At 56.9% G+C, this 27,099-nt stretch overlaps 1 protein-coding gene across 1 annotated transcript in view; it reads left to right on the top strand.

The window, feature by feature from the left end:
- Positions 1 to 27,099, top strand: part of TBC1D22A (TBC1 domain family member 22A) — a 292,897-nt gene that overhangs the window by 178,660 nt on the left and 87,138 nt on the right. Inside the window, 1 exon segment of the mRNA XM_032345894.1 lies at positions 2,766 to 2,841. Within this exon segment, the coding sequence (XP_032201785.1) occupies positions 2,766 to 2,841 (76 nt within the window).

The following is a 27,099-nucleotide window of genomic DNA, read 5'->3' as shown; positions in this document are numbered from 1 at the left end:
GAATTTGTCCGAACCGAGCGTCAGGGAAATAATCTGCAAGGCCCCTGCCCAAGGCTGCAGCTCCCGCCTCCAGGGTGTTTCCCGCCCCGAGACGGATCCACGAATGTCGTTCGAGCTGGCTTGTCAGAATTTTCTGCTGCGAGGCCAAGGGGTGGTGTATAAACTTTCACCAAGGCAGTATGCCCCGCATTTGAATATAAATCTCCTTCTGTTTTCCAATTTCCAGGGAGAAAGTAAGTCTCAGAGGCTAACCCTTGTAAGCTCGAGTCCAAAACCCCAATTTCTTACCCCGTTGAAGTTCAGCTACGTTAAAGCTTACAGTGTGTCCTTAAGGGACACCCATGGCTCCGTTAGGCCCCGAAGTCCCACCCATTAAACGGAAGTCCCTGACTGCCTTCTCCAGGGCTGGGTTTAGCAGGACCTGCAGGCCTGTCATCAGGTCTAGGAGACGGTCACACCAGGCCCCCCACCCCTGGGGCACCGTCCTTTGTGCCTTGGCATCGCTCCGGGTGAGGTTGGTGGACGCTGCTTCTCTTGGTTTTGTGCTGGCAAAGCTGCCATAGTTTGGAGCCCAGAGCCCGTCACCCCAGATTTACGTGGGGGAGACCCCCCAGCGAGAGGGCAGGGCCCACTCTGCCCATTTCCTGTGCCATCGGACATTCCCCGATGCCCCTTAGGAGATTTCGGTTCTGTGCCCCAGAGGCTGCCGCTCATGCCCCAGCTCAAGCTGCCGGCTGCGCCTGCGTGTGGCTCGTGACTGTGGGCGCGGTGAGCGCAGCAGTGACTGTGCAGGGGCTGGGGGCAGGGACCCCCGCACCTGCGTCCGGCCTCCCGAGCTGCTCCACGCTGAGTGTTCCACCTGGAAACCCCCCTCGCGGATTCCCGAGTGGGCCACACTGGGTGCTCTTGCTGCATCCCCGGGGCCGCCTGACAGCCACTGTCAGTGCCACTGGTTGCTCGGTACCCCCCGTGGTCTGGACTCAGTTCTGTGGGCATGGCTTCTCGCTCACGGGGCTGTCTGCATGGCCGACTATCTGGGACAGTGCATGTCCCTTCTGGACTTGCCCTATACTTCCCTCCTGGGCCCCGAATGCAGGCTGAGATGTCGGGGGGCTGCCCAGGAGCTGTCCCTGCTGAAGGGATGCCCCCCCGCCCCAGTGCCTGTGGTGCGGGGCAGCAGCAGGAGTGCTCCCCACAGTCCACAGCCCACGGTGACTGCCTGGCGAGCTGTCTTGCCCTGCGCCTTGCCTGTGTCACCCACACCTTACAGAGGCCGGGGGTCTCACTGTCCTTGGCACAGCTTGTGCAGCTCGCCTGGTGTCGCTCCCTGAGGACGAGCCCTTCCATCCCCGCACTGGCCCAGCACGGGCCGCGTGAGCGCTGAGGCCGAGGCCTGTCTGCTCTCCGGAGTCCAGGATCGGCCGGGGGCTCCAGATTCTCATCTTGTCCTTTTATCTTGTGGGTCCTGGGGGCCCCAGGGGCGAATAGCCCCCAGGCCTGCGGTGTTCATTTCCTGCAGCTGCTGAAACAAATCGCTACAGGCTCAGTGGCCGAAAACCACTCAGGTTATGTATTCCCTCACAGCTCTGGAGGACGTGTGTCTTGTGGGGCGGACTCAAGGTGTGCGCCAGAGGCTCCAGGGAGATCTCACAGCCTGACCTTTTCCCAGCCTGTGTCCTTTGCCTCCTGACCCCTTCCTCCATCTTTAGTGTCACTGCGGCAGGTCGGGTCCTTCTCACCTTCCTGTGGACCCGTTGGGACCCCAGGACTGCGGTGGGCCCTCCGCTAGTCCAGATATATCCCTTTGGTTGGTGGGTTGGCCCCTTTGTGCCCTTTGGCAGGTTCCGGCGTAGGCTGTGGACCTCTTTGGGGCTGTCTCTGTCTTGCCTGTGTGTCCCTGCGTGGAGGCCTGTGCCTTCGGAGCCCAGCAGCCCTTCTGAAGGTGACGGGAGGCTGGCTGAGGCCCCGCCCTCGTTCCCTGGCACCTCTGGTAATCTCGGGCCCTCCAGTACCGCCCCTACCTGGTTTCCTTGACACCTCAGAGCAGACCTAGAAGACAGCCTTGTTCTCTTGGCGTAGACGGCCAGTGGGAGCCCGGAGAGGTGATGTGGCTTGCCAAGGCTGTTCAGTTCCCGAGTAGGAGAGTGGGGCTCCTTTCCAGGTCTGTTGGACCGAGGACTCATTCGGCTGGACACCTACCCTTGTTTTCCTGTCTCGGTTTATCCACTCCTTCATCTGGGCTGACGAAGAGTGGTCACATGGTCCTACTTCCTTGTGCAGTGGCCGCGTCCTTGGCCTTAGGACTGGGGGTGGGACGCTGACACCTTCAGCACCAGGCCTGGGTGCTGTTCTGCGTCCGCTCTTCCGGCACTGGAGAGTTCAGCCCCGGCGAGTGCCCGCGGCCCAGGTGGTGGCCACCCACGACTTCCAGCACACACTTCTCAAGGAGCTGTCTGTGCCCGTGCCTCTCTGTTCCACGTGAACGTAAATGTCTGCATTTACGCAAAAAGATGCTCCGGTAGATGGTCCCCGAGTCGGGTGTTTTCGCCCCCTGATGTCGGGGAGGCCTGGTCCTGACCCCAGATGGGACTGTGCCGCGGGCGGGCCCTTGTGATGGGGCCTCGTGCTGCGTGCACGGGTCGCTTGGTGAGTTCGTCCCGCTGTGAGACCGTTCACCTTTGTTCCGCCTTCTTCTCCCCTCTGGAAGGTGTGGTTGGTGTGTTTATTTTCTGTGCATATGATATTTGCTGTTATTTTTCCCGTAGGACAACTATACGTTTGCCCAGCCTGGGATTCAGATGAAGGTGAAAATGTTGGAAGAGCTCGTGAGCCGGATTGATGGTAAGGCCGCTCCCTGTGGGCCCGGGAGGAGGCGGTGGGAGGCTCAGGACTTGGCCTCTCCTTAGCGAGATGCTGTCCTCACTCAGCCTGGGGGTCCTGGCTCCCGCAGGCCAGGGCCAGGCTTTCTTCTGGGGGGGCCACTGGAGCAGGAGCCTCTCCCCTTCGTTTTTATTAAGGCAACATAATCAGAATTCAGTGCAGGCGCTTTGCAGGGAGTAATGAATGCGCTCCAGGAGCGGGCAGCTCTCACTCCTTATTAAGCCCGATGATGGTCATAATCTGGGCGACAGCATGGTTGTTTACGGCTGTCCTTTGGCACACTGTTCCCTGCCTTTGTGCATCATTTTGCTATCAAGGATGCTGGCATAATTTCTCCATGGAATCCAATTAATTACCAAGTCTGGAAATAAAATCTTTAATATTATAGGAAAATTATAGTGTGTGTTCGGCCGTTTTAGATTACGCTTTCATATTTAAGTGGGGGCTTTGAAATACCTTTTACCTTCATTCTTAAAATAATTTCCCCTATGATGTGCTGATCGTCATATTGCAATAGCAGAGTTTAATTAAATGGAAGTTGGGAGGTAACGCCTGCCCATTCCCAGCACCGTCTCCCGATAGTTCGTTACATTAACGAACAGAGCGTTAACGCAGCGATGCCAAGCAGAACCAGGCACAGATCTGCGGCACCGACCGGTGGTGGTGAGGTGCAGAGAAGAGGGGCTCTAGCACGGAGGGCCTCATGCGAGCCCGGCAGGTGGTTTTGCCGAACGCGCAGAGAAATCGTCCTGCGCTTCCAGCATCGCCGCAGGGGTGTGTCTTCCGGCCGGGCCGCCGCGTCCCGGCGTGTTGCGCCCCTTGCCGCCTCACTCCGGTCATCCTCTCCCCAGAAAGCCACTCGGTTTGGGGAACTTGTGAATGACATTATAAAATGCAGTCGTACAAATTATAAACGCCATTTTGTGGCTTGATTGAATCTGATTTTCGACCAGGGATCTAATGGTTGTTACCTCATTTCTGTTCGGAGGTTTTCACAATAATCCTTGATTTCATTCAGTCTGTAGGCTGGTTTCCAGCCTGTCTGCTCGAGACATGCTTCTGCTTGTGAGGCGCTTATTCTCCGCCTCGCAGCGAGACCTCGGGGAGGCGGCTGGCTTCTCCCTGTTTAGCGGGTTCGCAACTGGCCCCATTCTCCGTTCTCCGAACTACGATTTGCAGTAGGTGTGGATTACACTTCCGGAGCAGGTTCTTCTCTTCCCCTCCTGTCCCTTAGAAGGCGTATTTTCTGTTTCCGTGGAGGTTTGGAAGTCGTGGTTAGCGCTCATCTGTACCAGTGCCGTGGTTTGGGGAGACGCTGGAATGGATTTTCTCCGGTGCTGTGGTTCGGCAAGAAGCACACTGAGCCTTCGCCGGACGGTTTAAAAGAGCAGCAGCAGGGACTGGAGCAATCCCAGCCCAAGCTGTGCTTTTCTGTAAATCACATTTCCAGTGCAATTTCTGAGGAGGGTACCTCCGGCCTGCAGTTTTTGCCTTAAAGGATCCGTTCTTCACAACAGAGAAGGTTCCTTTATGTAGTAGATACGTAAAATATGGAAACGCTGTAGCCGTTTTGTGTCTGTTCTTCTGATGAAACCTTAGATGCCCAAGCTTTCCAAGCAGGAAGTGCACCTAGTGGACAGGGTTTGGGCTCTGTGGCTGCGGGGCACCCAGGCCCCCCAGCGGCCCCTTGGGAGAGCTCCTGCAGACCTCCGCCGCGGCAAGTCCGCCCTCCCCGCTTTCATCCCTCACCCGCTAGAGAGAGAAATTGTGCACTAGCAACTTTTGCATGGACTGTAAAGATTTTATTAAGGGCAGGATATGTTAGGAAGAAAAATGGCTTAAAAAAAAAAAAAAACCCACTGCTTTCTGTCTGCACTTTGGAAGGACGGCATTGATTCAGACCTTCTCGGCCCTTCGGTGAGGGAACACCTCTTCGTGGGCTTGTTGATTAAGAACAGTGACGTCAATTGCATGAATAAAACTAGAAAATTCACAAACATGGGGAGATTAGACAACATGCTGCTGAACGACCAGAGGGTCAAAGAAGAAATCAAAACAGACATCCAGAAATACCTTGAGGCAAATGAAAATGGAAAAGTGACATACCAAAATTTAGTGGGCGCAGCAGAAGCAGTTGTAAGAGGGAGGTTCCTGTGATAAATGCCTCCCTCAAGAGATGAGCAGAGTGTCAAGTAAACAACCCAACTTTACCTGTCAGGGAGCCGGAGAACGAGCGGACGAAGGCCGAAGCTACGAGAAGGAATGAGGCCTCGGTTAGAGCAGGAATAAACGACTGGGGCAGCTAGTAGACAAGGTCAGTGAGACAAAGAGCCTGTTCTTTGAGAAGGAAACAAAGTTGACAAACATTTAGCAAGACTCACCAGGAAAGAGAGAGAGAGAGAGAGGACTCAAATAAGATCAAAAATGAAAAGGGAGATGTAATTACAGCTGATACCACGGAAACAGAAAGGGTCGTCAAAGATGCTGTGAACAAGTATATGCCAACAGAGCGGACGGCTGGGAAGAAGTAGGAAATTCTGATTACCCACCAGCCAAGACTGAATCATAGTGAAGGTAAGGACCTGAACACCAGGCCCCGGGCTAGCAGGGAGCCTGATGTGAAGGAGGCAGTAATTCAAAGTCCCAAGTTTCCCAAGAAACACAAGTCTAGGACCAGGCAGCTTCGCTGGTGAGTTCTGCCAAGCATTCAGGGAAGGGTTGATACCAATGCTTCTCAAACCCTCTCGAAAGAATAGAAGAAGGAGGAACTCTTCTGAACACAGTATCCGAGGCCAGCATTATCCTGATGCTAAAACCGGACCACGATGCCACACACAAAAAAGAAAATTACAGGCCAGTATCCTTGATGAACATTAGTATAAAAGTGCTCAATGAAATATTAGCAAATTGAATTCAGCAATATAGTAAAAAGATCACACTCTGTGACCAAATTCGGCTTATTCCAGGCATATTTGGACTGTGGAATCCATAATCCAAATATGGTTTGGATTATAGATGCATAGCAGTCAGTGGGGTCTACCACATTAACAAAATGAAGGATAAAAATTGTAGGATCATCTCAGTAGATGTAGAAAAAACATTTGATAAAATTCAACATCCATTTATGATAAAAATTCCTAGCAGAATATAGGCATAGAAGGAACATATCTTAGCACAATAAAGGCCATCTGTGATAAGCCCACAGCTAACATTACACTCAACTTTGAAAAGCTGAAAGCTTTTCCTTTAATGTTGGGGACAAGACAAGGATGTCTACTCTCACCACTGTTTTTTTGACACAGTATTGAAAGTCCTAGGCAGAGGAATTAGGCAAGCAAAAGAAAGGACATCCCCATTGGAGAGGAAGAGGTAAAATTGTCACTATGTGCAGGTAAGAGGACATTATGTATAGAAAACCTCTGACTCCATCAGAAAACCTGTTAGAATTAATAAATGGGTTTAGTCAAGTTGCAGGATACAAAATCAGTGCACAAAAGTCGGTTGTGTTTCCTTACACTCAAATCATCAGAAAGAGAAAGTTAAAAAAACAAGAAAGAATAAAATACTTAGGAATAAATTTAACTAAGGAGGTCAAAGACCTGTGTATTGAGAACTATAAGACATTAATGAGAGAAGTTAAAGAAAACCCCCCCCCTTCAAAAAAAAGAAAAGAAAAGGGAAAGATATTTGGTGTTGATAGATTGGAAGAATTAATGTTGTTAAAAGGCCCAGACTCTCCACAGCAATCTACAGATTCATTGCAATCCCTATCAAAATTCTAGTGGTGTTTTTTAGAGAAATTGAATAAAGAATTCTAAAAGATGGACGGAAGCACAGAAGGCTCTGCAGACAGAGCATGCCATATGAGGAAGAAGAGTACAGCTGGGGGCATCACAGGCCTCGATTTCAAACTGTGTTACCAAAGCTATAGTAGTTAAAACAGGATGGTATTGGCATAAAATCAGACACGTAGATCAATGAAATAGAATGGAGAGCCCAGAAATAACCCCACACATGTATTGTCAAATAACTTAATGACGAAGGAATCAGGAATATACAATGAGGAAAGAACAGTCTTTTGAATAAATGGTAGTGGGAAAATTTATATAAAAGAATGAAACTGGACTGATCTTTTATACCATACACAGAATTAGCTCAAAGTGGGTTAAAGATGTGAGTATAAGACCTAAAACCTTCAATCTCATACCAGGAAACACAGGCTCATTGACATAGGTCCTGGCTATGATTTTTTGCATCTGTTGTCAAAAGCGAAAAAACAATAAACAGTTGGAACTGCATACATCATACTAAAAAGATTCTGCATAGCAAAGAAAACCGTGAACAAAATGAAAAGGCAGCCTACTAGATCTGAGAAGATAATCACGAGTCACATATATCTGATAAGGGGCTAACATCCAAAACATATAAAGAACTCTTATAACTCAAGAGCAAAAAAAAAAAAAAAAAAATCTGATTAGAAAACGGACAGAAGATCTGAGTAGACGGGTTTCCAGAGCAGACCTGCAGGTGGCCAGCAGACACACGGAAAGATGTTCTATGTCATTAACCTTTGGGGAGATGCAAATCCAGAGGACGATGAGCTAGTACGTCTCACCGTTACCAGAACGGCTGTTCCGGAGAAGGGAGCCCCTGTGTGCCGTGGGCGGGCACGCAGGCTGGTGCGGCCACTCACAGGATGGAGGTTTTTCAGAAAGTTACAGATGGAATCACCATGTGACTCAGCACTTTCACGTCCATGAATTTAGCGGAACCAAATGAAAACTGCCAACTTGAAGAAATCCGTGCACGTCATGTTGAGCGCGACATCGTTTACACTCGCCAAGATACAGAAACAACCCGAGTGTCCGCTGACAGAGGAACATGTGAAGAAATTGTAGCGCACGCACATACACACGCACACACACAGGAGTGTTACTCAGCCATAAGAAGGGAGATCCTGCTGTTTGCAACATTGTGGACGGACCTCGAGAACATTATGCTAAGGAAAATAAGTCAGACAGAGAGACAGATCCTGTGCGATCTCTCGTATATGTGCAATCCTAAAAAAAGAAAGAAAAAGATGGAAACACCAAAAAGCAAGCTCACGGGTGCAAGGAAGGGATTGGTGGTTGCAAGAGGTGGGGGCTGGGGTGGGAAAAATGGGTGAACTTTTTTTTACTAATTTAAATATATGGGTAAAAGTTAAAGGAAAACAGAAAGGTGAGTTTTTTATGGGCATGGCTCAGCGAGGACTAGTGTGGAAAAAAGCCGAATTGCTCTGTAAAGTTCAGGAAGCCTGGAGTCCCGCAGCTGTGTTGTGAAGAACAGAGTGGCGAGGGGGAGGAGAACCGAGATCTTGGGGTTTGGGGGCGGACACAGAGGGAAGCGCAGTGAGGAGGTGAGGGGAGACCCCGAGAGAGCCAGCGTCGTCGTCTTATTTTGTAGTGGAGCGGGTTGACTAAAGGATTTCTCAAAAGCACCTTTAAGTTCTACTTTGAGTAGGTTGCACCCCTTCTCTGCTAGCCTTAAGCCCTTCGTAAAAGTGTGTGCTGGAGGCAGGAAGGTGCCTTGCGTGAGGAGAGACGAGCCTGTCTGTGGCGGAGCCCAGCGGAGTGGAAGCCGGCAGTGGCCTGAGAGGCTGTGTGCTGGGCGGGGGTAATGATGTGTCTCGGGACAGCTCAGGTGGCTAATGAGAACCCAGGGGAGTCCCCTGTGCTGTGTGGGGCACAAGCGGAAGGACTTCCCTCAGAATGAGAGGGGAAGACTCGAGCCACGGAACTCGGAACACAGGACAAGGTGAGAGGCGACAAGCCTCGCTTCAGGTGCTGCTGGGTCTGATGCTTCCGCCCAAGCCGCCCCTGAACACACCAAAACTAGCTCAAGAGGATTCATTGTGAAGCTCGTAGCGACCAGGGGGAGAACAGGAAGGAAGGAAAACGAGAAAGAAAGAAAAAGGTAACACGTTTCTTTCTTTTTTAAAAAAGATTTTGTTTATTTATTTGACAGAAAGATAGACACACAGCGAGAGAGGGAACAGAAGCTGGGGGAGCGGGAGAGGGAGAAGCAGGCTTCTCAAGGAGCAGGGAGCCCAATGCAGGGCTCCATCCCAGGACCACGGGATCATGACCTGAGCCCCCCAGGTGCCCCAGGAAACACATTTCTTAAAAGTGCTGAACTACCAGCAAGAAGACAAAACTCAATGCGTACGTTCGAGGAGAACGCTGGTGCTCAGAGAGGTGAGCCCAGCACTAAAGGCTGCTGCTCTGAGGGCGTCTGCTCATCCAGAAAGAAGAATCCCAACGCGAGCTGCTGTTCTCACAGTCTCCCACAGCGGACAGTCTAGCTGCCCCGGACAGAGAATGTGAGAAAGGCCCATGACCTTCTTGGGACCGAGCAGAGTCTGGAGGACCTGTGAAACAGCCTCCATACAGTCTGGTAATCTTGGTCTATGTCACCTGAGAGGACCAGGGTTGTTTGAAACTCAGCTACGGTCCTTCTCCCCGGGGGTGCTCACAGTGCTTGGGAGAAGCCAAGCAGATTCTTTACTGGAGGAAGTCACCGGAACTGAAATTGTTTCTACAAACACGTGTACTTTTCAAAATAAAATGATCTGCGTATAGTCACAGCTTATCACCCATTCAAAACTCTTTAAGTGGACCAAACAGAAGCAACAGATATCAGAAACTGGCCCCCCAAATGCTGTGCTTTTGGAATTCTTAGACATACACCCTGAAACCATTATCCTTATCTCTGTGCATGAAGGAATAAAAACAGATAACCTTGACTATGTCTGCAGGGGAAGAGGAAACTGTGGAGTTTCACAGAAGGGATTTGAAAAAAATGACCAAATAGGATCTTTGGAATTGAAAAATATGATAACCATATTAAGAACGTCGTGTTTAGACACAGCTACAGAGAACATGCGTGATCTGGAAGATGATTGGAAGGAAAGAGCCGTAATAAAACCTGGAGAGTAAGAATGTAGAAAACACAGAAGGTGTGAGATCTGGAGGGTGTGGTCAGGAAGCCCGAGGGCTGTGTGGTGTGTGTGGAGTCACAGGAGGAGAAGGGAGAGAATGAGTGAGACTTTGGAGAGATCATGATGGAGACATTTTCCAAAAGTCCCAAAATGCGCCAACTCACAGATTCAAGCAACCACTGGGTCCAGAGGAGAATTACTAATGGGAACACTGTATGTGAGCACATCCTCGTGAAGTTTGATTATACGACAGACACAGTCTTAAAGCAGCTGGAGGCAAAGATTATTTTCTAAGAACAGCTATTTGAGAACTGACTTCTCAACAAAAATATGAGAAAGTGTCCTCCACGTGCGGCGAGAATATAACTCCAGGAATCCAGCAAGCATGCCGGTCTGGACTGACCTTGGCGTTGCACAAGGTCACCCGAATGTGCGTTGTTTGCCTTCCCTCTGAGAGACCGTGTGCATCAAGAAGGCGGCAGAGAGCACACCCTTGTAGCGTAAGTAGGGACAGTACTGACTGTGAACCCACATCCCCCGCAAGTAGGCAAATGAGCACCCACCCCCAGCCAGTGGGGAGGGTCAGGTGCAAAAAGTCTGTGGAAAAGGGGAAGGGGTATGTGGGTATCTGAGGAGGACTAGAGCCAGATGGAACCACTCTGGGAAGACCAAAATCCGTCCCAGAACGGGAAAAGGCTGATTGCAGGTCTGCGGTCTGGTGGAACAGGGCACTGGCTCCCGGCAAATCAGAAAGGTTTTGGGATTTTCTGGATGAGTGGCCACGAAGACCTCAGCAGACCCTCATTTCTAACAGCCGCTTGTCCTGTTTGAGCTGAAGTCTTGGGTCACATGTTTTTTTTTGGTGGTGGGTGTTCCCCAGGGTTGGGGACTTCTTCCTCCTGGCAAACAGTTATTTTGGCCCTGGAGTGGAGGAAGCAGCCTCCAGAGCAGATGACTTCCTGCTGTGGCTAGTCAGCCTCCGGCGGCCCCTCCTGACCGAGCGACATGGGGTGTTTCCTTGGGGCCATCCAGGTGCAAGTGTGGAGACTGAATTGAGTCTGGGCACCAGCTGACGGGGGACGGCAGCGGTGCGCAGAGTGGGTGGATCTCAGGCTTTAGTTAGGGAGCTTGTCATTTATTCAAAAAGCAATCTCAGGCTTTTTAAGTTTTGCTCGTACATTTATTTGATTTCTTAATCTGCTAGCGGATGTCATTTCTTCTTCGATCTCAGGGAGAAATAGATCGCCCCCAGTGTTTGGTGTGGCTCACGGTCCTCTAGCTTTGCCAGAACAGCCTCTTGAGTCTGGCGGTGGCCAGACTCATTCTGGGAGGGGCTGTGTGGAGCCGCAGTTCACAACAGTCCGCAGCAGCGCCAGTGGGTTCTCTGCACCCGCAGTCATTGGAGGCATCTGACTGTCCTGGCTGTGACCGGAAGACCCTCCGCCTTCTGCCATGTGCCTCTCGTGCTCCCACGCACCAGGAGCCACGGTGCACCTGTGGGGCTGCTGGCGTTCTGGAGGTCTAGAGGGTGCGGTTGCTCCTGTGGAGCCTGGAATGTTCTCTGTGGAACCTGGAGAACCCGTGAGCACAGGTGTGCTGTGTATGCAAGTGTGCATGCACGGGTGTGTGCGTGTGTGTGTGCACAGCTGTGCTGGGCGAGCAGGTCTGCCTGCACCAGACAGTACAGGCTAAGGATTGGGGTGGTTTTGCAGGTTGGAGGCTGTGCTGATTTTCCCAAGTCCCTGTACCCTGGCAGTGCCCAGTCACTACGGGTGTCCCTCTGCACCCACCCCCAGGATGGGCGGTGTCTCCCTTCCTTCCACGTGTCGTTTCTGGTCAGCAGCAGCTCCTCCTCTGGTGGCCACCGTCCGATCCTTCCAGACTCTGAGCCACGCGGCCCTGTCATCCGCTGCTTTGGCACTGGTTCGAGCTGAGCTGTCAGGACAGTGTGGGAGCCCAGAGCCTGGTGCTGGACGTGCATCGAACACGCACATTGACCAAACTCTGAGTGGCTGAGTGTGGACCCCCATGTGGGGTGGAGGCCGGGAATCCCAGGGCGGGTCACGGGGCTCGGCAAGGACCTGGCCGACAGTGGGCCAGTCTCAGCAGCTTCAGCGGCCAGTGCACCCCTCGCGGCTTGGCTGGGACTCTGTTCTGCGCTGCTCTCGCTTTGGGACTCAGGCTGAGGGAGCCTCCACCCTCGGGGGCATCCTTGCCCAGGTCCTGGGACGAAGGAAAAGGATTCTGGGGAGTCCTCACAGGCTCTTAACGCTTCCAACAGAAAGTGGTTCCTGAAACTGTGCTGTTCTTCGTTGGCCAAACCCAGTGCTGTGCTGCGGCGCGGCCCGGAGCCAGGGGAAGGGCGCACCCCCATCCCCATCCCGGGGCTCACGGAGAGCCCTGGGCTTTGGTGGTCAGCGCTGGGTGCGCTAGTCACAGCAGAGAGACGGGGTCACAGGTAAGAGCATGTGCTCAGTGTTTCTGGTGGCTGTCAGTCTGTACCCTGCTGACTGATCTTTGTATGTAAAATCCTAAGTTCCCACCAACGACCTAGTGATTCCATGCTGTGATAATGAGCAGAGATGAACATTTCTCGGACCAGGACAGGGTCAACTCTGAAGCCCCAGTGGGACTGTTTGCTCTGTGTCGCACCTGGAGTGCTAACGGATCTGAATGAAATTGCATGTTGTTGCAGGAGAACCAAGTGATGCCCCTGATATATTTGTGGCCGTTACATGCCAGCCACATCCGGCGTTAGCCTGGAAGAGCCTGGGAGGGACAGGGGATGAATCCTTCTTCCTGCCTGGTCTTGAGCCAGCCAGAGTAAGGAGCGCCCCGTTAGGTGAATTCCACACTAATTGTAGCTTTTCAGCGTAAGTGTGCCACACACTGACATTCAGATCCCACCGGGCCCCGACGTTTCGGCTGGTGCTTCTGAGCCGGCTGAGCTCAGCGGGGCCCACATTAGACTCGAACCTGCGCCTGAGCTGCAGGCCGCCCCTGCTGCTGGGGTTCCGGGTGGTGGGGAGGATCTGCCTCCGCGTAGGGGGCTGTTTTGGATTTGGGAATATGCGTGTGTACGCGCACTTGCACACGCACCGGCTCTCACAGCCCTACACTCCACACTTCACATGCAGCTGCTTTGTGGACGTGGTTACTGTCCGGAGCCCGTGCCTCTGTGTTCCTGGGGCTCCTGGTGACGCTCCTCACACCGGCCTGTCGGAGGAGGGGCCGCCGGGCCTCGGGGGTGGGGCGGTCCCCGTTTGTGGCCAAGGGCTCCGGTTGAGCTCACTGCCTTCAGCGTGGACGTGGTGGTGAGGCTGCTCACGGAGTGCGTTTTCACGCACCCTCACGCCTCTGCTTCAGGTTGTCTCGGACCCGCTGGCTGTGGTCTCGGGGAGGCAACCCGGGGGAGCTCACCGTCACGCAGAGCCTGCCTGCCCCGCGGGTGGTGGGGTTTTTCTTCTCAGTGACTGCGGACGGGACCTTGGGAGACCTGCCCTGTGTGGGTCAGGGGCAGGAGCTTGGCCGCGATGGCTGGCCTGTGGCGGCGCGGGACGGTGACCCAGGCCCGCAGTGTCAGGGGAGGCGCTTCCTTTCTGCCTTCAGCGGCGCCGGCGGGTTTGCGCCTTCTTCCTCTCTGGTTTCTGGTCTGCGCTGCGGCAGTGCTGCCGGGAATGGTCGCGGAGCCCCCTGGGCCCTTCTCAGCTTGAAGCAGCCCTTCCGCCGCCCGTCCCCTGGCAGCCCGGCCGGCACACTCTGGCTGGTCGCTTTCCCTCCATCAGGACACGTGATCCCAGCTTCTGCTCTGGTCCTTGTTCTTGTTGTTTTCTGCACTTGCAACACTTCCTGTCTCCTGCACCTTCCGTGCCCGCGGCCAGGTGTTCTGGTGCTCGCTCTGAGCTCTGCGAGTGCTGGCGGTGACCGGAGACGGGAGAGTGTGCTGCGTCTGGGGGAGGGTAGCCAGTGTCCAGAGTGTGCTGCAGGACTTGGCCTCAGGGAGCTGAGAGCTGGGGAGGTCACCTGCCTACCCGCGTGCAGTCTGGGAAGCGCTCAGGGAGCCCCTAGGCCTGCTGTGGAGGGGAGTCTCCAGGAGGCCCATCCTTGGGCCGAAGCCAGGAAGGTGCTGTTGACTCCAGGAGGTTGTCACAGCGGCCTTGGGCCCAGGCCAGGCCCAAAGCTTCTGGGTCCTGCAGTAGTTCCTTCCGTGATGGCTTTTCCATTTTGGTCCGTCCCGGGGTGCTTCTGAAGTGTGTCAGTGGTGTGCCCCCAGCAGCCTGCTGGGCACAAGGTGCTCCTTGGGGCCTGGGACATGCGTCCCAAACTCTGCAGGGCGCTGGTGATGTGGAGACGTGGGGGCTGCACACAAGTGGAAAGGTGACTCGTTCCCAGGGGCAGTGACCGAGTGTCACCGAAGGACAGGTGTGCTGCGTGAGCCTGAGGGAGAGGGAGAGGGTCTCACCCCTCCCCGCTCAGATCGTAGCCACAGGGTCCAGAGACAGGTTGCCAGTGGGGCGTGGCTTTGTGAAGGGGGACTTTGTCACTCCCCAGGTGGCTCCCTTGTGAAGTGGGCCCTGGGGACCCATTCAGGGCCTGAGCCAGGAAGGACCTTCTCCCCTCTATTTCGGATCTGCCTCTCGTGTCTGGTCGGGGTGGGGGCTGGTGTGTCAGGCCGACTCTGTGCCTGGTTCCCATGTCTGCTGCCCCACGGAAGATCTCCCACCTCACCCAGTCGGTACCCGCAGCAGGGGTGGGGTGCGTCTGCAGGCCCGTGTCCAGAAGGCCGGCTGTCCCCAGCCCGGGTGGTCTGGCACGTGGGCAGGTGCGCAGGGGAGCCCGGCTCTCAGAGAGAGGCTGCTGTGCTCGTGGCGGGAGGGGCAGGCTCCGTCCCTGCTGTGGGCACGCGGAAGCCCTTCCTCTGGGCTGCGGATTTGGGGCTTGAAGAGGAGCGAGCAAGCTGTGGTGTGTAAACGGGTACAGACCGAGGGACAGGCTGACCTCCGACTGCAGGGCTTTGGTCCCTTAGTGCGGGAGAAATGCCAGCCTGAGAGCAGAACGGGAGGCCGCTGCAAGGCAGGATTGCGTGTCAGAGGAGAGAAATCGGGGCACGTGCCGGGCTTCCGAGAAGGGAAGTTCGATCGTCCGTGCTCTCGTGGCCACTGTCAGCACAGCGTGTGCCCTCGGAGGCCAGCTGGTTTGGGGCTCTGGCAGCTTGTCCCCTGCGAGCCTTTGTGCACCCGGACGCGAAGGTGCTGGAAGCTTCGTTCGGTGTCGGAGCCCACTGTCATCCCTGCTCTCAGTCCTGCCTCGCGGGTGGCTGGCGGTGATGGGCTGACACTTCCTCAAGCCCTGGGGCCTGTGGTCTGGGGGCTCCGCTTGGCCACAGTCACCTTGCTGGGCAGCCAAGGGCCCTGCGTGCCCCACCTCCGTGCACGGCCCCCCTGCCCTCTCCCTGGGGAGCCCGTTAGCGTGACCGTGTCAGCACATTAGGGGTGGCCGTTAGCGTTTTTTTAAAACTGCCCTTCCAGTCCGAGGGAACCAGCCGCCAGAATGCATTCCGGGGGAGCAGCTCTCCATGTGTGTGCGTGGCTGTGTCTGCTTGTACGTTTCCCCTCTCCTCTGTGTTTTAATTTAAGGTAAATGTGATTTTAATGAAATTTCTCTGAAAGCTGTCTTGACTGCAATGTAAGTTTAAAATCGACTTATTCTTTCAAGATAGAATTCGGTTACATCTAGTAAACTAGTTTCAGCTTTATTACCATCCAAGTGAAAATATTTTTATTACTGCTACAAGGTAAGCAGTTGGAGAGCAGAGAATAAATCAGCGACGTCGGTCCGGCCGTGGAGCACTTGGTGTGCGACAGTGAAAAATAACCAGCTCCCTGTCCCCTGCTTGCGTCCTCATTAGGCCCGGGGATGGCTGATGTGAGCATCTGGAATGATAGTGATGTTTCACCGGAGGCACGTGAACCTGGCGGCTGGCAGAGCACACGTGGACCGCAGTGACGTGGCCGCGTGGCATCGTGGGGCCGCATGGGAGGCGGAGTGTGCTGTGTCGGGCTGCGCTCCTGCGCCGGGCTGCCCCGTCTCTGCTGGGGCTCTGTCTCCGCACCTGCTGCGGTCTTCCCCGTGTGAGCGTGGTCCTTTCCTCTGCGCTCCGGACCATGCATGTCAGGGCCCTCCGCTCACGGAGGCGGCAACGCCAGCCCGGCGCCGGGCCGCCAGGGGCTCCTTCAGCCAAGCGGATTTAATATGCTTTCCCTTGAAACCCGGCGTGGATACTTCGCTGTGTTGTGGGGGAGAAGGATGCCCTACCAGGTACGGTACCAGAAGATCAGAGGACTAGAGGAAGCGTAGCGGAACCCCAAGTCATGTGTTAGGAGAGTGCACCCCAGTTCTGGTGAGCCCGTCACACGCCCGGGCTTGGCCACTGCGGCCGTGGCTGGTAGCTGCGCCTGGCAGGTGCCTGTTGCGTCCCAGGCACCGTCCTCGGCTCATCGCCTCTGCTCCTGTGGTGACTCCCCCAGAGGTCTGACAAAGTGGTGTGTCCACCTCCCCTCCAGAGGAGCCGGCTCCTTCTCTGGCCTCTCTTTCCCCACATGCTGGGTGAGCCCCGCATCGCCTCCAGCTCTGCCTGTCCTGGCTTGGTGCGGAACACAGAGAGCTGTCCCAGCTCCGTCCCACGTCGGGGGCCCAGCAGTGGCCTGGGGCTCGGGGCCCTGCCTGTGCCTGCCTGCGGCCAGGACCTCCTCCGGGGCAGCAGGCTGCAGTGGCTGTGCGATGCCCACCACTAGGCCCTCATGTGGCTCCTCACGTGGCTCCTCATGCGGCTCCTCATGTGGCTCCTCTTGGGACGCCAGCCGGCATCTGGTGCCTTCCTGTGCCCACCGCCATGCCAGCCTGAGAAGGGGAAGGAGGTCCGAAAGTCTAATGTGCCGTCTTGAAATAGTAAGCGGGTCCCTTCTCCCGGCGTTGAGCCTGTGCCTGTGGCGTCCCGCAGGCTTCCCAGCCACGCGCAGGACGCCGGCGTGCACTGTGCCCACTCCTGGTCGGCGTGGTGCTGGATTCACGGCTCAGGCGTTACTGTGGTGTCCGCACACGAGGGCTCCCGCACCCCGCGAGGCTTTGACCTGCTTCCACGCGGGCTGCAGACGAGGCTCCCAATTTAGAATGGACGATTGGGCGGCAGTGGGTGAACGCGTCTGTGTGGGTTATCGCTGTCTCTGCATGTTCGTGTATCCCGGGGGTCTCCTCCGTGGCCTTTGTTCTGCCCGAGACTCTCAAGTCCCCGCCCTTCTGCCCTTTCATCCGGGGAGGGGGCGATCTGGTGTGTGGACAAGCTCCGTAGTCCGAGAGCGTGCCCCCTGCTAACTGCTGAGTAACCGGGAGAGGGACAGGAAAACACTGGGCGTGCAGACAGGTGCCTGGGTAAGTGCTGACGGTTGTGATCATCTGAGAATGGTCTTGCCTCTGTGTGAACGTGCCCCTGGCCGGCTGAGCGGGGCCCTTTCCTCGCGGCGACCTGCCGGCCCCTTGGCTTTATCGGCTCTCCCACGAGCTGGCCCTCGTGCTGGTTGCAGGGACAGCATTCTTTGGAGAAGCCTCGATCTGTGGTGACAGTCTTCACGTGTCCTTTCCGCCATCCCCAAAGGTTGTCAGGATAATCCGGGGAGGTGGCACCTGCCGGAGCTTTGAAATACTGAGCGTGTCCCAGTGTCCCAGTGACTCAGAGGGCCCGGAGCTCCCCAGACCCAGCCTGGCACAGGGCCGTATGTCCTCCGCTCTGCCCTTGCCCACGCCGGCCAGTTGTTGCCGCAGGAGCCAGGTCCCAGGGCCCTCCTACTTGTCTCCGAGCCCGCTGTCGGGTCAGGCCTGTGACCCCCTCCTGCCATCTTCCAGGCCAGAGAGGTGTGTTGGGAGAGTGGGGCTACAGCCTTGTCACTTGGGGTCCCTCTGTGACCCCCTCTGGTTTCCTCTCTTTCTCTAGGACTTGCTGCCTCTTGGACCCAATTTAAGCTTGTTTTCGGGTGTTCCCCTGAATAGATTGAGAGGAATTTATTTTCTTAAAACCGAGGGACAGCCCTCCCATGCTTGGACTGCAGGGTCCCAAGAGGGTCTTGGAGCTCGTGGCTTGCGGGTGGGGCCACACTTAAATCCCCTGCAGGGCAGAGGGGTTAGATGGTGTTTCAAGACCTTATTGATATGTGTGGGTGGGCTGTAACATCTGCGGACATCCTGTCCTGTATCAGGAGACGGGACATTGACTGTCCCCCGGGAGATCTTTCCTGCAGGCCCAGACGCAGCATGGAATCGAGGGGAGCCCCGAGATCATCTGGCTGCCACCTCCCAGCCTGCCTCATGGCCTCTGGAGGCCGTCATCACTCCTGGGTCGGCCGGGCTGTCCGGGAAGGCCAGGGAGGGGTCCCCTGGCTGGTGCTTCCAGCTGGCAGGGCGGCCGAGGCCGGGCGGCTGTGCCGGCACTGGAAACGTGGTCTCTCTGCATCCTGGGCCGTTCCTGCCCCAGAACCAGTTGGAGGTGCGGGGATTGGAGCGCCCACCCCGTGGCGACCGTGTACATGCAGCGGCTCGGGTGGGGAGCGTGTTTATCCGGGAGGTGGTGACGGCCATCCGGTGTGTAATGAAGCACAAGCACGTGAGGCCCTCTGAGCCCGTGACTTAGATGATTTTCTCCTAATGAAGCTCTCTCTGCGACCCTCCAGCCTGAGAGCAACGTTCCGGGTTTGTTGCCAAACCCAGACTAGTTAAGTAAATTGTAAGTAGATGCTTCCAAATACAGGATTCTCCTTGACCTTAGGAAGAAAATGTTGTCTTGGTTTTGAATGCAGGCCATCAAATTCTGGTTTTGATAGGATTCCCGAAAGTCGTTCTTATTCGTGGTTACAAGTTGCTGGAAAATGCAAGTCGTTTTATCGCCCCCACCGTAATGTCCCTCTTAAATCCCGGACAGAAGGCAGCCTTACAGCTGGCCATTTCCGTGCCAGGCTGGCTGGGAGAGGACAGTTTCTGTAGTGGAGGTCACCTTCCCTGCCTGCAAGCCCTCGGCTGTCATGACAGACCATGGGGCACTTCCCGTCTTTACTCGCTGTGGTCCCTGCGTCCCCCATGCTTCGGGCTGTGGCCCCCTGCTGGGCCCCCTGCTGGGCCCCCTGCTGGGCCCCCTGCAGGGCACCATGCTTCTCCATGCTTCTCCCTGGTCCCTCTCAGGCACGCACCCCTGTCTCCGCACAGGGGACAGGGCAAACCGAGCTCTTCTGGCAGCTTGGACCGCCCGCCCTCTGCCGTGTCCCTCTGTGTGACCCCTGGCTTCAGACCCCTTGCGTGTGTGTGTGTGTGTGTGTGTGTGTGTGATGGCTCCAGTCTCTGGTTGCTGCCATGTGGGGACCCCCTGGCCCCCCGGCTAAGGGTGGCGCCCTGTGCGGGGGTGTGTACAGCCGGCTCCCTGGGAGCTGGCACAGAACATGGAGATGTGGACCCACGGATTCTTCCTTTGGATCCTGACTGTGCCATGTCTGCGGGAGCCCTGGGGTGCAGCAGGTTGTCGCAGGGCTGAGGCGAAACCTGGGTAGGAGCTGCTGTCACGCAGTCTGTCCTATGTGCTGCATGACTGGACCTAGGGCTGAGGGGGCCAGGAGGCGGTTCCCACCCTGGCGCCTGGGAATGGGGGCTCTGAGCGTCCCTGCCCGCACCCCCGGCCCTTTGTCTGGTCTGCACAAAGCATCCCCAGAACAGCTAGTGCTTGGAGCTTCTGTCGAAGTGAGCGAATGATAGAGGGGTGAGAATCCGGGGTCCTCCCCCTTTTTACGCTTGGATGCCTCCCTCCTGACGGTGAAGAAACCCGCGAGTCAGCTGGAGCGTCCTTCCCTGCTTGATCTTCCCATGGCCTTCCTGCTCAGCCCCGTGTGCAGAAACCGCTCCGGCGGGACCCGTGTCTTACCTCGCAGCCACCCTCGTGCTGTCGTTCTGGTCAGGCAGACCTTCCCATGGCCACGTGTTTTCTGCCATCTGCTTCCCGAGGACAGCAGTCAGAGAGCCAGGGCCGGAGAGACCCGCTGGGGCAGGGAGGCGGCAGCCAGGCCGGGCAGGGGGTCTTGTTGCTCAGAGCGGCCTGGCCCTGGAGCACGCTGGGGTCCTCGGCCCTCATCCTCGCCTGCACAGCCGGGCGGCCAGGCCAGCGGCTGAGCTCGGTTAGCGGAGGACCTCCCCGCCTTGCAGAGCGCAGCTGCTGTGTATCTGCCACTCAGACCCGCGTAGACCCCCTTGCTGGCCCCCTGAGCCGCTGCCGGGCCCTCCACACTTGGGGAGCCCCCGGGGTTGACTGAGCAGCTAAGGGTTGAATGAAGGCCCCCGCAGGGTTCTCCCTGCTTCTGCCCCTGCCTGCTTCCCATGAGCCCACCCCCTCCAAGTGGCGCTAGGCTTCTCCAGCTCACTTAGAGTGCGAGCACGGTGCCCTGGTGGGCTTGCAGGGAGGCCCCCGAGCCCTTGCTGGCCTCTTAGCCAGCTTGGCCTGGGCCGCCTGGACTCTGGTGTGGGTGCTGCCATCCAGGCTCCCCAACCCCCAACCCCCAACGCGGGCCCCTGTGGTGTTCGTGGCGGATGACTGAGGAAGCAGCCGTCGAGTCTTTGGGTGTCCCTGCCTCAGTTTACCTGTGTGTTGCCTGGGAGAGTGAGCCTTGTGGGTCACTCACGCTGAGGGCCAGGCCAGGAGAGGCTGTACGTGCAGAGAGCACCTGTGTAACCAGGCTGCGATGGCCATGGCATGTTCCAGAACTCTGGTGCCCCGTCCCCTAGATGTCTTCAGGAGCACGGTGCAGCACGGCCTTGCGTCTGTGATGCAGGTGCCCCGAGCTCGTCCTTTACCCGTTGCACAGGCTCTGTTCCCGCTGCCCCCGGGGCCCTGTGACACGGAGCTGGCCCTGCTGCAGTTACAGCTGCCTCTGTTTCCTGCTCGCTGTTTCCTCGTCAGGGAGCCTGGGCTTGCGGCTCCAGGCCGCGGCTCCGAGGTGACCATAGGCGCTTCTCAGCATCACTCCTGCCCTGCGTCCCCAGAGTCCTCCTGCATCCCTGCTTCCGTAGTCGTGCTACGGTCCTGAGGCCCGCGCCCCTCCCTGAGGCAGGACACACAGCAGTGGCAGGATTGGAGCTCACACTGTCCTCCAGAACAAAGCAGACCAGCAGGAGCCCAGGGAAAGGACTCCAGGAGAGAGGAGGAGTTCTCCTGTCACTTTCTGCCTCAAGAAACGGATGCGGAGCGCTCGGGATGGCTCGTGCCCAGGAAAGGAGGACGGGCCGGTGAGTGGGGCAGGAAGTCACCTCCGTGCACTGCTGCGTGCGGACCCCGGCGTGCGGACCCCGGCGTGCGGAACCTGTGTCTCAGCTCAGGAGGGCGCCGTGTGCTGCGGGACCTCCAGGGGCACCAAGAGAGCAAATGAGTGGGGTGGGGCCTGGGGGGGTGGTCCCTGCCTGGGGGGTGCTGGGGGCACAACAGGGGTGCTCGTGAGTTCACCCCGCATACTTCAGTGTTTCCCCTAAATAGGAGCCTTCTCTCCCGCAAGCACAGTGCTCCCGCCAAAGCCAGGGATGGACCTTGACGGCAGAACTGGCGTTTCGCCTGCAGACCCCGTCCAGGTGTCCCTGTGCATCCCTGGACCCAAGCTGCCTTTACTTGTCTTTTCTCGCCTGGGACAGACTAGCCTTTCTTTGTGTTTCGTGACTCAGCTGTTTCTGAAGCGTGCACATTTGGGTTTTGTTGCTTTGTTTTCTTGCCAGAGTATCTGTTAATTTGGGCTTATCTGTTGCTTCCTGGTGCACAGATCCAGATTTTGGCAGGAATCCACAGACGTGTGGCTGCGTCCTCCTCAAGGATTTGCTGGGGACACACGGGGCAGGTCGTCCATCGCTGGTGACGCCGGCTTTGATCGCAGGCTGCGGGGCTGTCTGCCAGGCGTCTGTGTGTGTTGAGAAGCGTCTTGTGTGGAGACTCGGCTGGGGAAGCCGTGCTGCCCGCCCCCTGGCCTTTCACACTGCTCTGGGCATCCCATGGTCAGCACGGAGTCTGGGCCGGTCGCTCCCAGGGTTTGCTAATGTGGCCGCTTTCCTGCTCAAAGTGCATGTCTGTGTGTGTGTGTTTACCAGGTTACACCTCTTTTCTGAAATGAATCATGTTGATGCTCGGAATTTGTCAGCTTGGTGCAGGAGGTCCTTCAGGGAATGTGCCCCGACAAGGAGGGGACAGGGGAGTAGCTCCGGGGTGGGACATCGCATTTAGTGTGAGAGCCCCGTGAGCGTGTCTGCCCACTGTGGAGGTCCTGGGGCGCTGTGGGCAGTGAGGGAAGGTCGTGAGTGAGCCGGTGGGCCCGAGCCCCAGGTGGGCACCGAGACCTCTGTCTCCACCGGCTGGCGGGAGGCACAAGGGGGGCCACTCCCCGAGAGCCTGGAGGGACGGGGTCCACGGTTGGCTCTCGCACTGTACCCGAGTCTTCTGAGAGGCAGAGTTTCCTGGGGGCAGGGGTCTCTGTGTGCAGGGGAGGCGACCAGCGACTGTTCCCGCTGCGGCTTACTGGTTAGAGAGCAGAGAGTGAGCTGCACTTGGGTTCTCCTCACGGCAGTCCCGGGAAGGGGGTGTTTTTCTGTCTGGGGTAGGTTGTCAGTGCGGGAAGCAGGATGGACTCCTGTGGGGCGGGGTAAAGGGGCTTTTAGCACCGTGCTGGTGATGGCTAGAGCCCTTCTCGGAGCTCCTTTTTTTGACAGACTCATCATTTTAAACTATGTTCTGGTTATTTTAAAAAAATAATGCGGAAGTTAAGTGCTTAGGTGATCTTTGGTCTCTTGCTGTGTCTCTGCTCATGTTCTTTTCGCAGGTTCCCCGTTGATGCGCCGGCAGCTTTGGGCTCGTTCCTAAACACTGAATGAGAACAGAGCAGAGCAGCCCAAGAGCACTGCCACGTCCACGCAGAAAATCAACCCGTGACCCAGAGTCAGACTGTTGTCCGCCCGTCCCCGCTTCCCGCGGGCCCTTGGGTGCTGGCCTGTGTCCAGCGTTGTTCTTGGAAGGCTCCGGTGCTGGGCAGGCCAGATCAGGGTGCCCCCAAGGCCACCGCGGTCCAGTCCCAGGCCTGGAGACGGGTGGGCGTGGGCTGCCGCGGCTGGTGGTCCCACTGGAGTGGTCCGTGCCACGCCTGGCCTCCCTGCCCCGTACTCTGGCTGCGGTCACAGGCGCTCATCCCTCACCCCTGGGGGTGGTTTGGGGAGGTGGCCTCACCCCCGTATTCTGTCTGCAGCAGCAGGCTGGGCTGGGTCAGGCCGGGGCTGCTTGTCTCCCGGCAGCTGTCACGCCTTGGTCCGGTTGTGTCCTTTGTTAGGGATCTCCGTGAACGTGTGACGACTCTGGGTCTGCTGCTGTTGTGGAGTCTTGGGACACTAAGTGAGTGTCCGCTTCATGAGGCGCTGAGCACCGTGGGAGGCCTGGCAGGGACTAGGCCTCAGTTCTAGACTTGCGTGAACCAGGAGGCAGACGGGTGCCGCTGGGCGACTTGCCTCTGAGTCTCCCGCTCATGGGCTGTCATCATCAGAAGTGACCTTGGGGGTGGGCGGTGGAGAGGGAGACGAGACTCCTGTGGCCCCAGGGCCCTGCTCCCACACTTGGTCTGTGTCTGGAGGACTTGCGCGGTGGCATACTTCCCTGTCCGTCCTGCCTCCGTCCCTCCTCCTGGCTCTGTACCGCTCTCCCGCCAACCAGGGGCGGGCTGGGCGCTCCTTGGTTTCCCAGCCGTGCTAGCGGCTCCATCGCCGCGGGGAGGCTAGGCGGCAGCAGGACCCATGGCAGCCCCGCTTGACTTCCCCCGTGGCCTGGTATGTGCCCCGGCTTGCTGTTCGGAGGCGGGGAGGTGGCCCTGTGCCTGTGTTAGCTGGCCCTCGCAGTGGGTGCCTCGGGAGCCGGGCACCTTGGCAGGGGGCCCTCTCCCACGTTCCGGGGGACCCACTGTTTCTCCAGCCCTATCTCGGACTGAGTGGCCTCTGGGTTGGGACACGGGTGAGTTCACACATTCCGCCAACATCTGTGAAACGTGCTCTGTGCTGGGTCCTGGGTGTATGGGGATGCATTCGACAGAGGCCTTTGTTGGTGAGCTCGTAGCCAGCAGGACGGCAGACGAGGGAGTGACTGAGTGCAGGCCGCCTCTCTAGTTATCCCGTGGTATCAGAAGGGGCAGTCGGGGGGACATCTTTGCGGAAGACGGATGTCAGCTTGGAGTCTTGCTTTGGTGTCTGCTGTGGCGAGTGAAGGACTCTTGTCTAGACTCTGGTCTTCAGTAATGGCTTGTGACAGGAGAATGTTGGAGTCCCAGAACTTGTGTGGAAAGTGCTTTTTCCATAGGCACCCTGGGCTCATCTGTCCAAACCATCCTCCCTTGACTTCTTGTTTAGTCTCCGGCATTTCGTCCTCTGTCCCCTGATCCGTCCATCATCCGTCCGTCCGTCCATCCGTCTATCCATCCATCCGTCCGTCCGTCCGTCCATCTGTCTGTCTATCCATCCATCCGTCCGTCCATCAGTCCATCCGTGCATTTCGTCCTCTGTCCCCTGATCCGTCCATCATCCGTCCGTCCGTCCATCCGTCTATCCATCCATCCGTCCGTCCGTCCATCCGTCTATCCATCCATCCGTCCGTCCGTCCGTCCATCAGTCCATCCGTCCGTCCGTCCGTCCATCTGTCCGTCCGTCCTTCCTTCCATCATTTGACTGTCCACCCATCAAAGTGTCCGTTAATCAGTGTGTCTGTCTATTTTTTCATCCATTCATCCATCTCACTTTTGTAAAGAAAGACTTTTTAAAATTATGTGACAGAGAGAGGATGCACAGAAGCAGGGGGAGGGGCAGAGGGAGACGCAGGCTCCCTGCTGAGCAAGGAGCCCGATGTGAGAATTTATCCCGGTTCACTCCCGGTTTGCTGGGACCATGGCCTGAGCTGAAGGCAGAAGTGTAACCTGCTGAGCCCCTAAGATGTCCCTCATCCCTTCTGCCTTCATGGAACACTCGGACTGCCTTGCCCTTTGGGTCCGGGGTGTGGAAAGGAATCGGAAGGAGCCTGGTCAGTACAATCTCAGAGTTTAATGGTGAGATGACCACGCCAACCATATAGGCCACTAAAGTGCCACGTGTCTTCTCACAGAAGTCCGCAGGCAGCCCAGTGGGGTGCCAAGGAAGGGGCGGTCAGCTTCGGGGGAGGTCAGAAGGGCTTCAGGTGGGCGCTTCTGCTTGAGCTCTGGTGCGAGTGTGGGCTCGCATGGACCTATATGCCAGCCCCAGGGGTGGGAGTCGCGGGTCAGGTCAGAACTCAGACGGGCACATCGGTGGCAGCGTTCTCTGTGTTCAGAGCCCACAGTGGAGGGAGCCCTCCTGGAGAAGTGCCTCATCTTCCGCCTCATTGCGGATTTGGGTCACATCAGGGCTTTCTTACTGCTGACGAGATGATTTGCAAACTGTTTACCTGAGCCTTGTGCTTGTTGAGCTCAGAGCTTGTTTCTTCTCCACTTTCTGCCCCATTTGGAAAAGGGCCTTGCCTATCGGTTTGGAAGTGCTCGTCAGGCAGAGCCTTGCTTTGCGGCCCTGACTCCCAGCCACCGCTAGGTGACTGAGCGGGACTTGCGGGCAGCCCTCGCCCTCCTCCTCCCTGTCCTGCTGGGAAGGGAATATAGGGGCTGGTGTGTCGCAGCTCAGATGGGTTCGCTCCTGCCAAGGCAAGTGCAGCAAGGGAACGTGGACTCCCAGGGAGCCCTGTTAGCTGGTGTCCACACTCGCACGCCCCCTGCTCCTGGGTTTGGGCAAATCCTATGGCCTGATGGAGTGAGGGGTGGCGGGCTGTCTGCCCCGTGATTATGCTACATTATCTACGAGCCCATTTTAGCAGACTGGCTAGATTCTGCCTCTGCTATCAAGCAAGCAGCCAGCCTGGAGAAGCTCACGTGTCAGGGATGTGTGGGTGGCCTCCAGCTGGCAGCCAGCAGAGGCTGGGGCCTCGGTCATACACCTGCAGGGGACTGACTCCTGCCAACACCTGGCATTACCCTGGAGGTGGGTGCTTCCCCGGTTGAGCCGCTGGATGAGAGCACAGCCCTCATGGCAGCTGCAGAGCCCTGAGCGGAGGACCCAGCCAGCCTGCTTGGACTCAGAGCCGTGGGGGCTGTGGGATAACAAATCGATGGTGGTTATTTGTTCTACGGAATCAGAAAACTTATGCATGGAGGACAGGTAATGCCATAGAGCCCCCCGCCTTTCCCCGCAGGGCCCTCGCTCCTGCCTGGCTCTCCTCGCCACCATCACAGGTCCGTTGCCTGTGCACCCTCGTCAGTGGCTCGCTGAGCCCAGACACCCCCTCCTTCCTGAGGGTGGGGGGGATGCTGACTGCTGCCTTGGCGCAGACCAGGCCTGGCTGCCCCTCTAGCCCATCAGATCTTGGCACCCACGGCGGGGCCTTTTCATCTGTGCCCTTGGTGTGTCCCCATCTAAGCCCGTGTGGGTGTTGGGTGGGAGACCCAAGGGCCAGGCCCCTCCTGCTCCTGTCCATCTGGGATGGCGTCCAGCTGCCGCCCCCAGGGCCTGGGCGGCCACCGCTGCTGCGCACGTGTGCGGCGGGCCGTCCTGCTGTCGGCACCTCTGTGCTTGCGGTACCCGGGAAGTCGCCCGTCATCTGCGCTCCTTTCTAATAAATCAGGTTGGTTGTTGCTTTCTGATATGAAAACAGGCATTGGTTGAGAAGCTCGTGAGCACATCTGCGAAGTGAGAGTGATTTAACACCTCGCCGCTCTGGAAGAACTTGTATTTTAGATAATGTTACTGTCAAAAAAATATGCAGTGATACCTCTCTAAAGATGGGAAGATAGTGTATCGTGGTGTCAGATAGATGCTGTTTTCTCACGTCCTGCCGGAGCCTTAATTTTGCTCCCAGCGCCTGGGTCCTGAGTACATGGTGGCCTCTGTGACCCGAGGCCTGAGAGTGATTGCACTTGACTGTGCCCTGCCGCTCCCTGCCACTGCCTGCTGCCATGCACTGACCCTGTTCGGCTCTCCTGCCAGGGGGCTGGGGGGACTGGTGAGCAGCTTGTGGGTGTGACCCACTGTCACCCCCACCCTTGAGGGCAGTGTGGAAAAAGACAGCAGTTGCATGGCATGACCTTGATGTTCCAACCAGCCTCAGAGCAGTTATCTTGGGAGAATGTATTTGC

Source organism: Mustela erminea, chromosome 6, assembly GCF_009829155.1.
Source record: "Mustela erminea isolate mMusErm1 chromosome 6, mMusErm1.Pri, whole genome shotgun sequence".
Classification (NCBI taxonomy): Eukaryota; Metazoa; Chordata; class Mammalia; order Carnivora; family Mustelidae; genus Mustela; species Mustela erminea.
The sequence above is the reverse complement of the archived record's forward strand: the minus strand, read 5'-3'. Positions and strand labels throughout refer to the sequence as shown.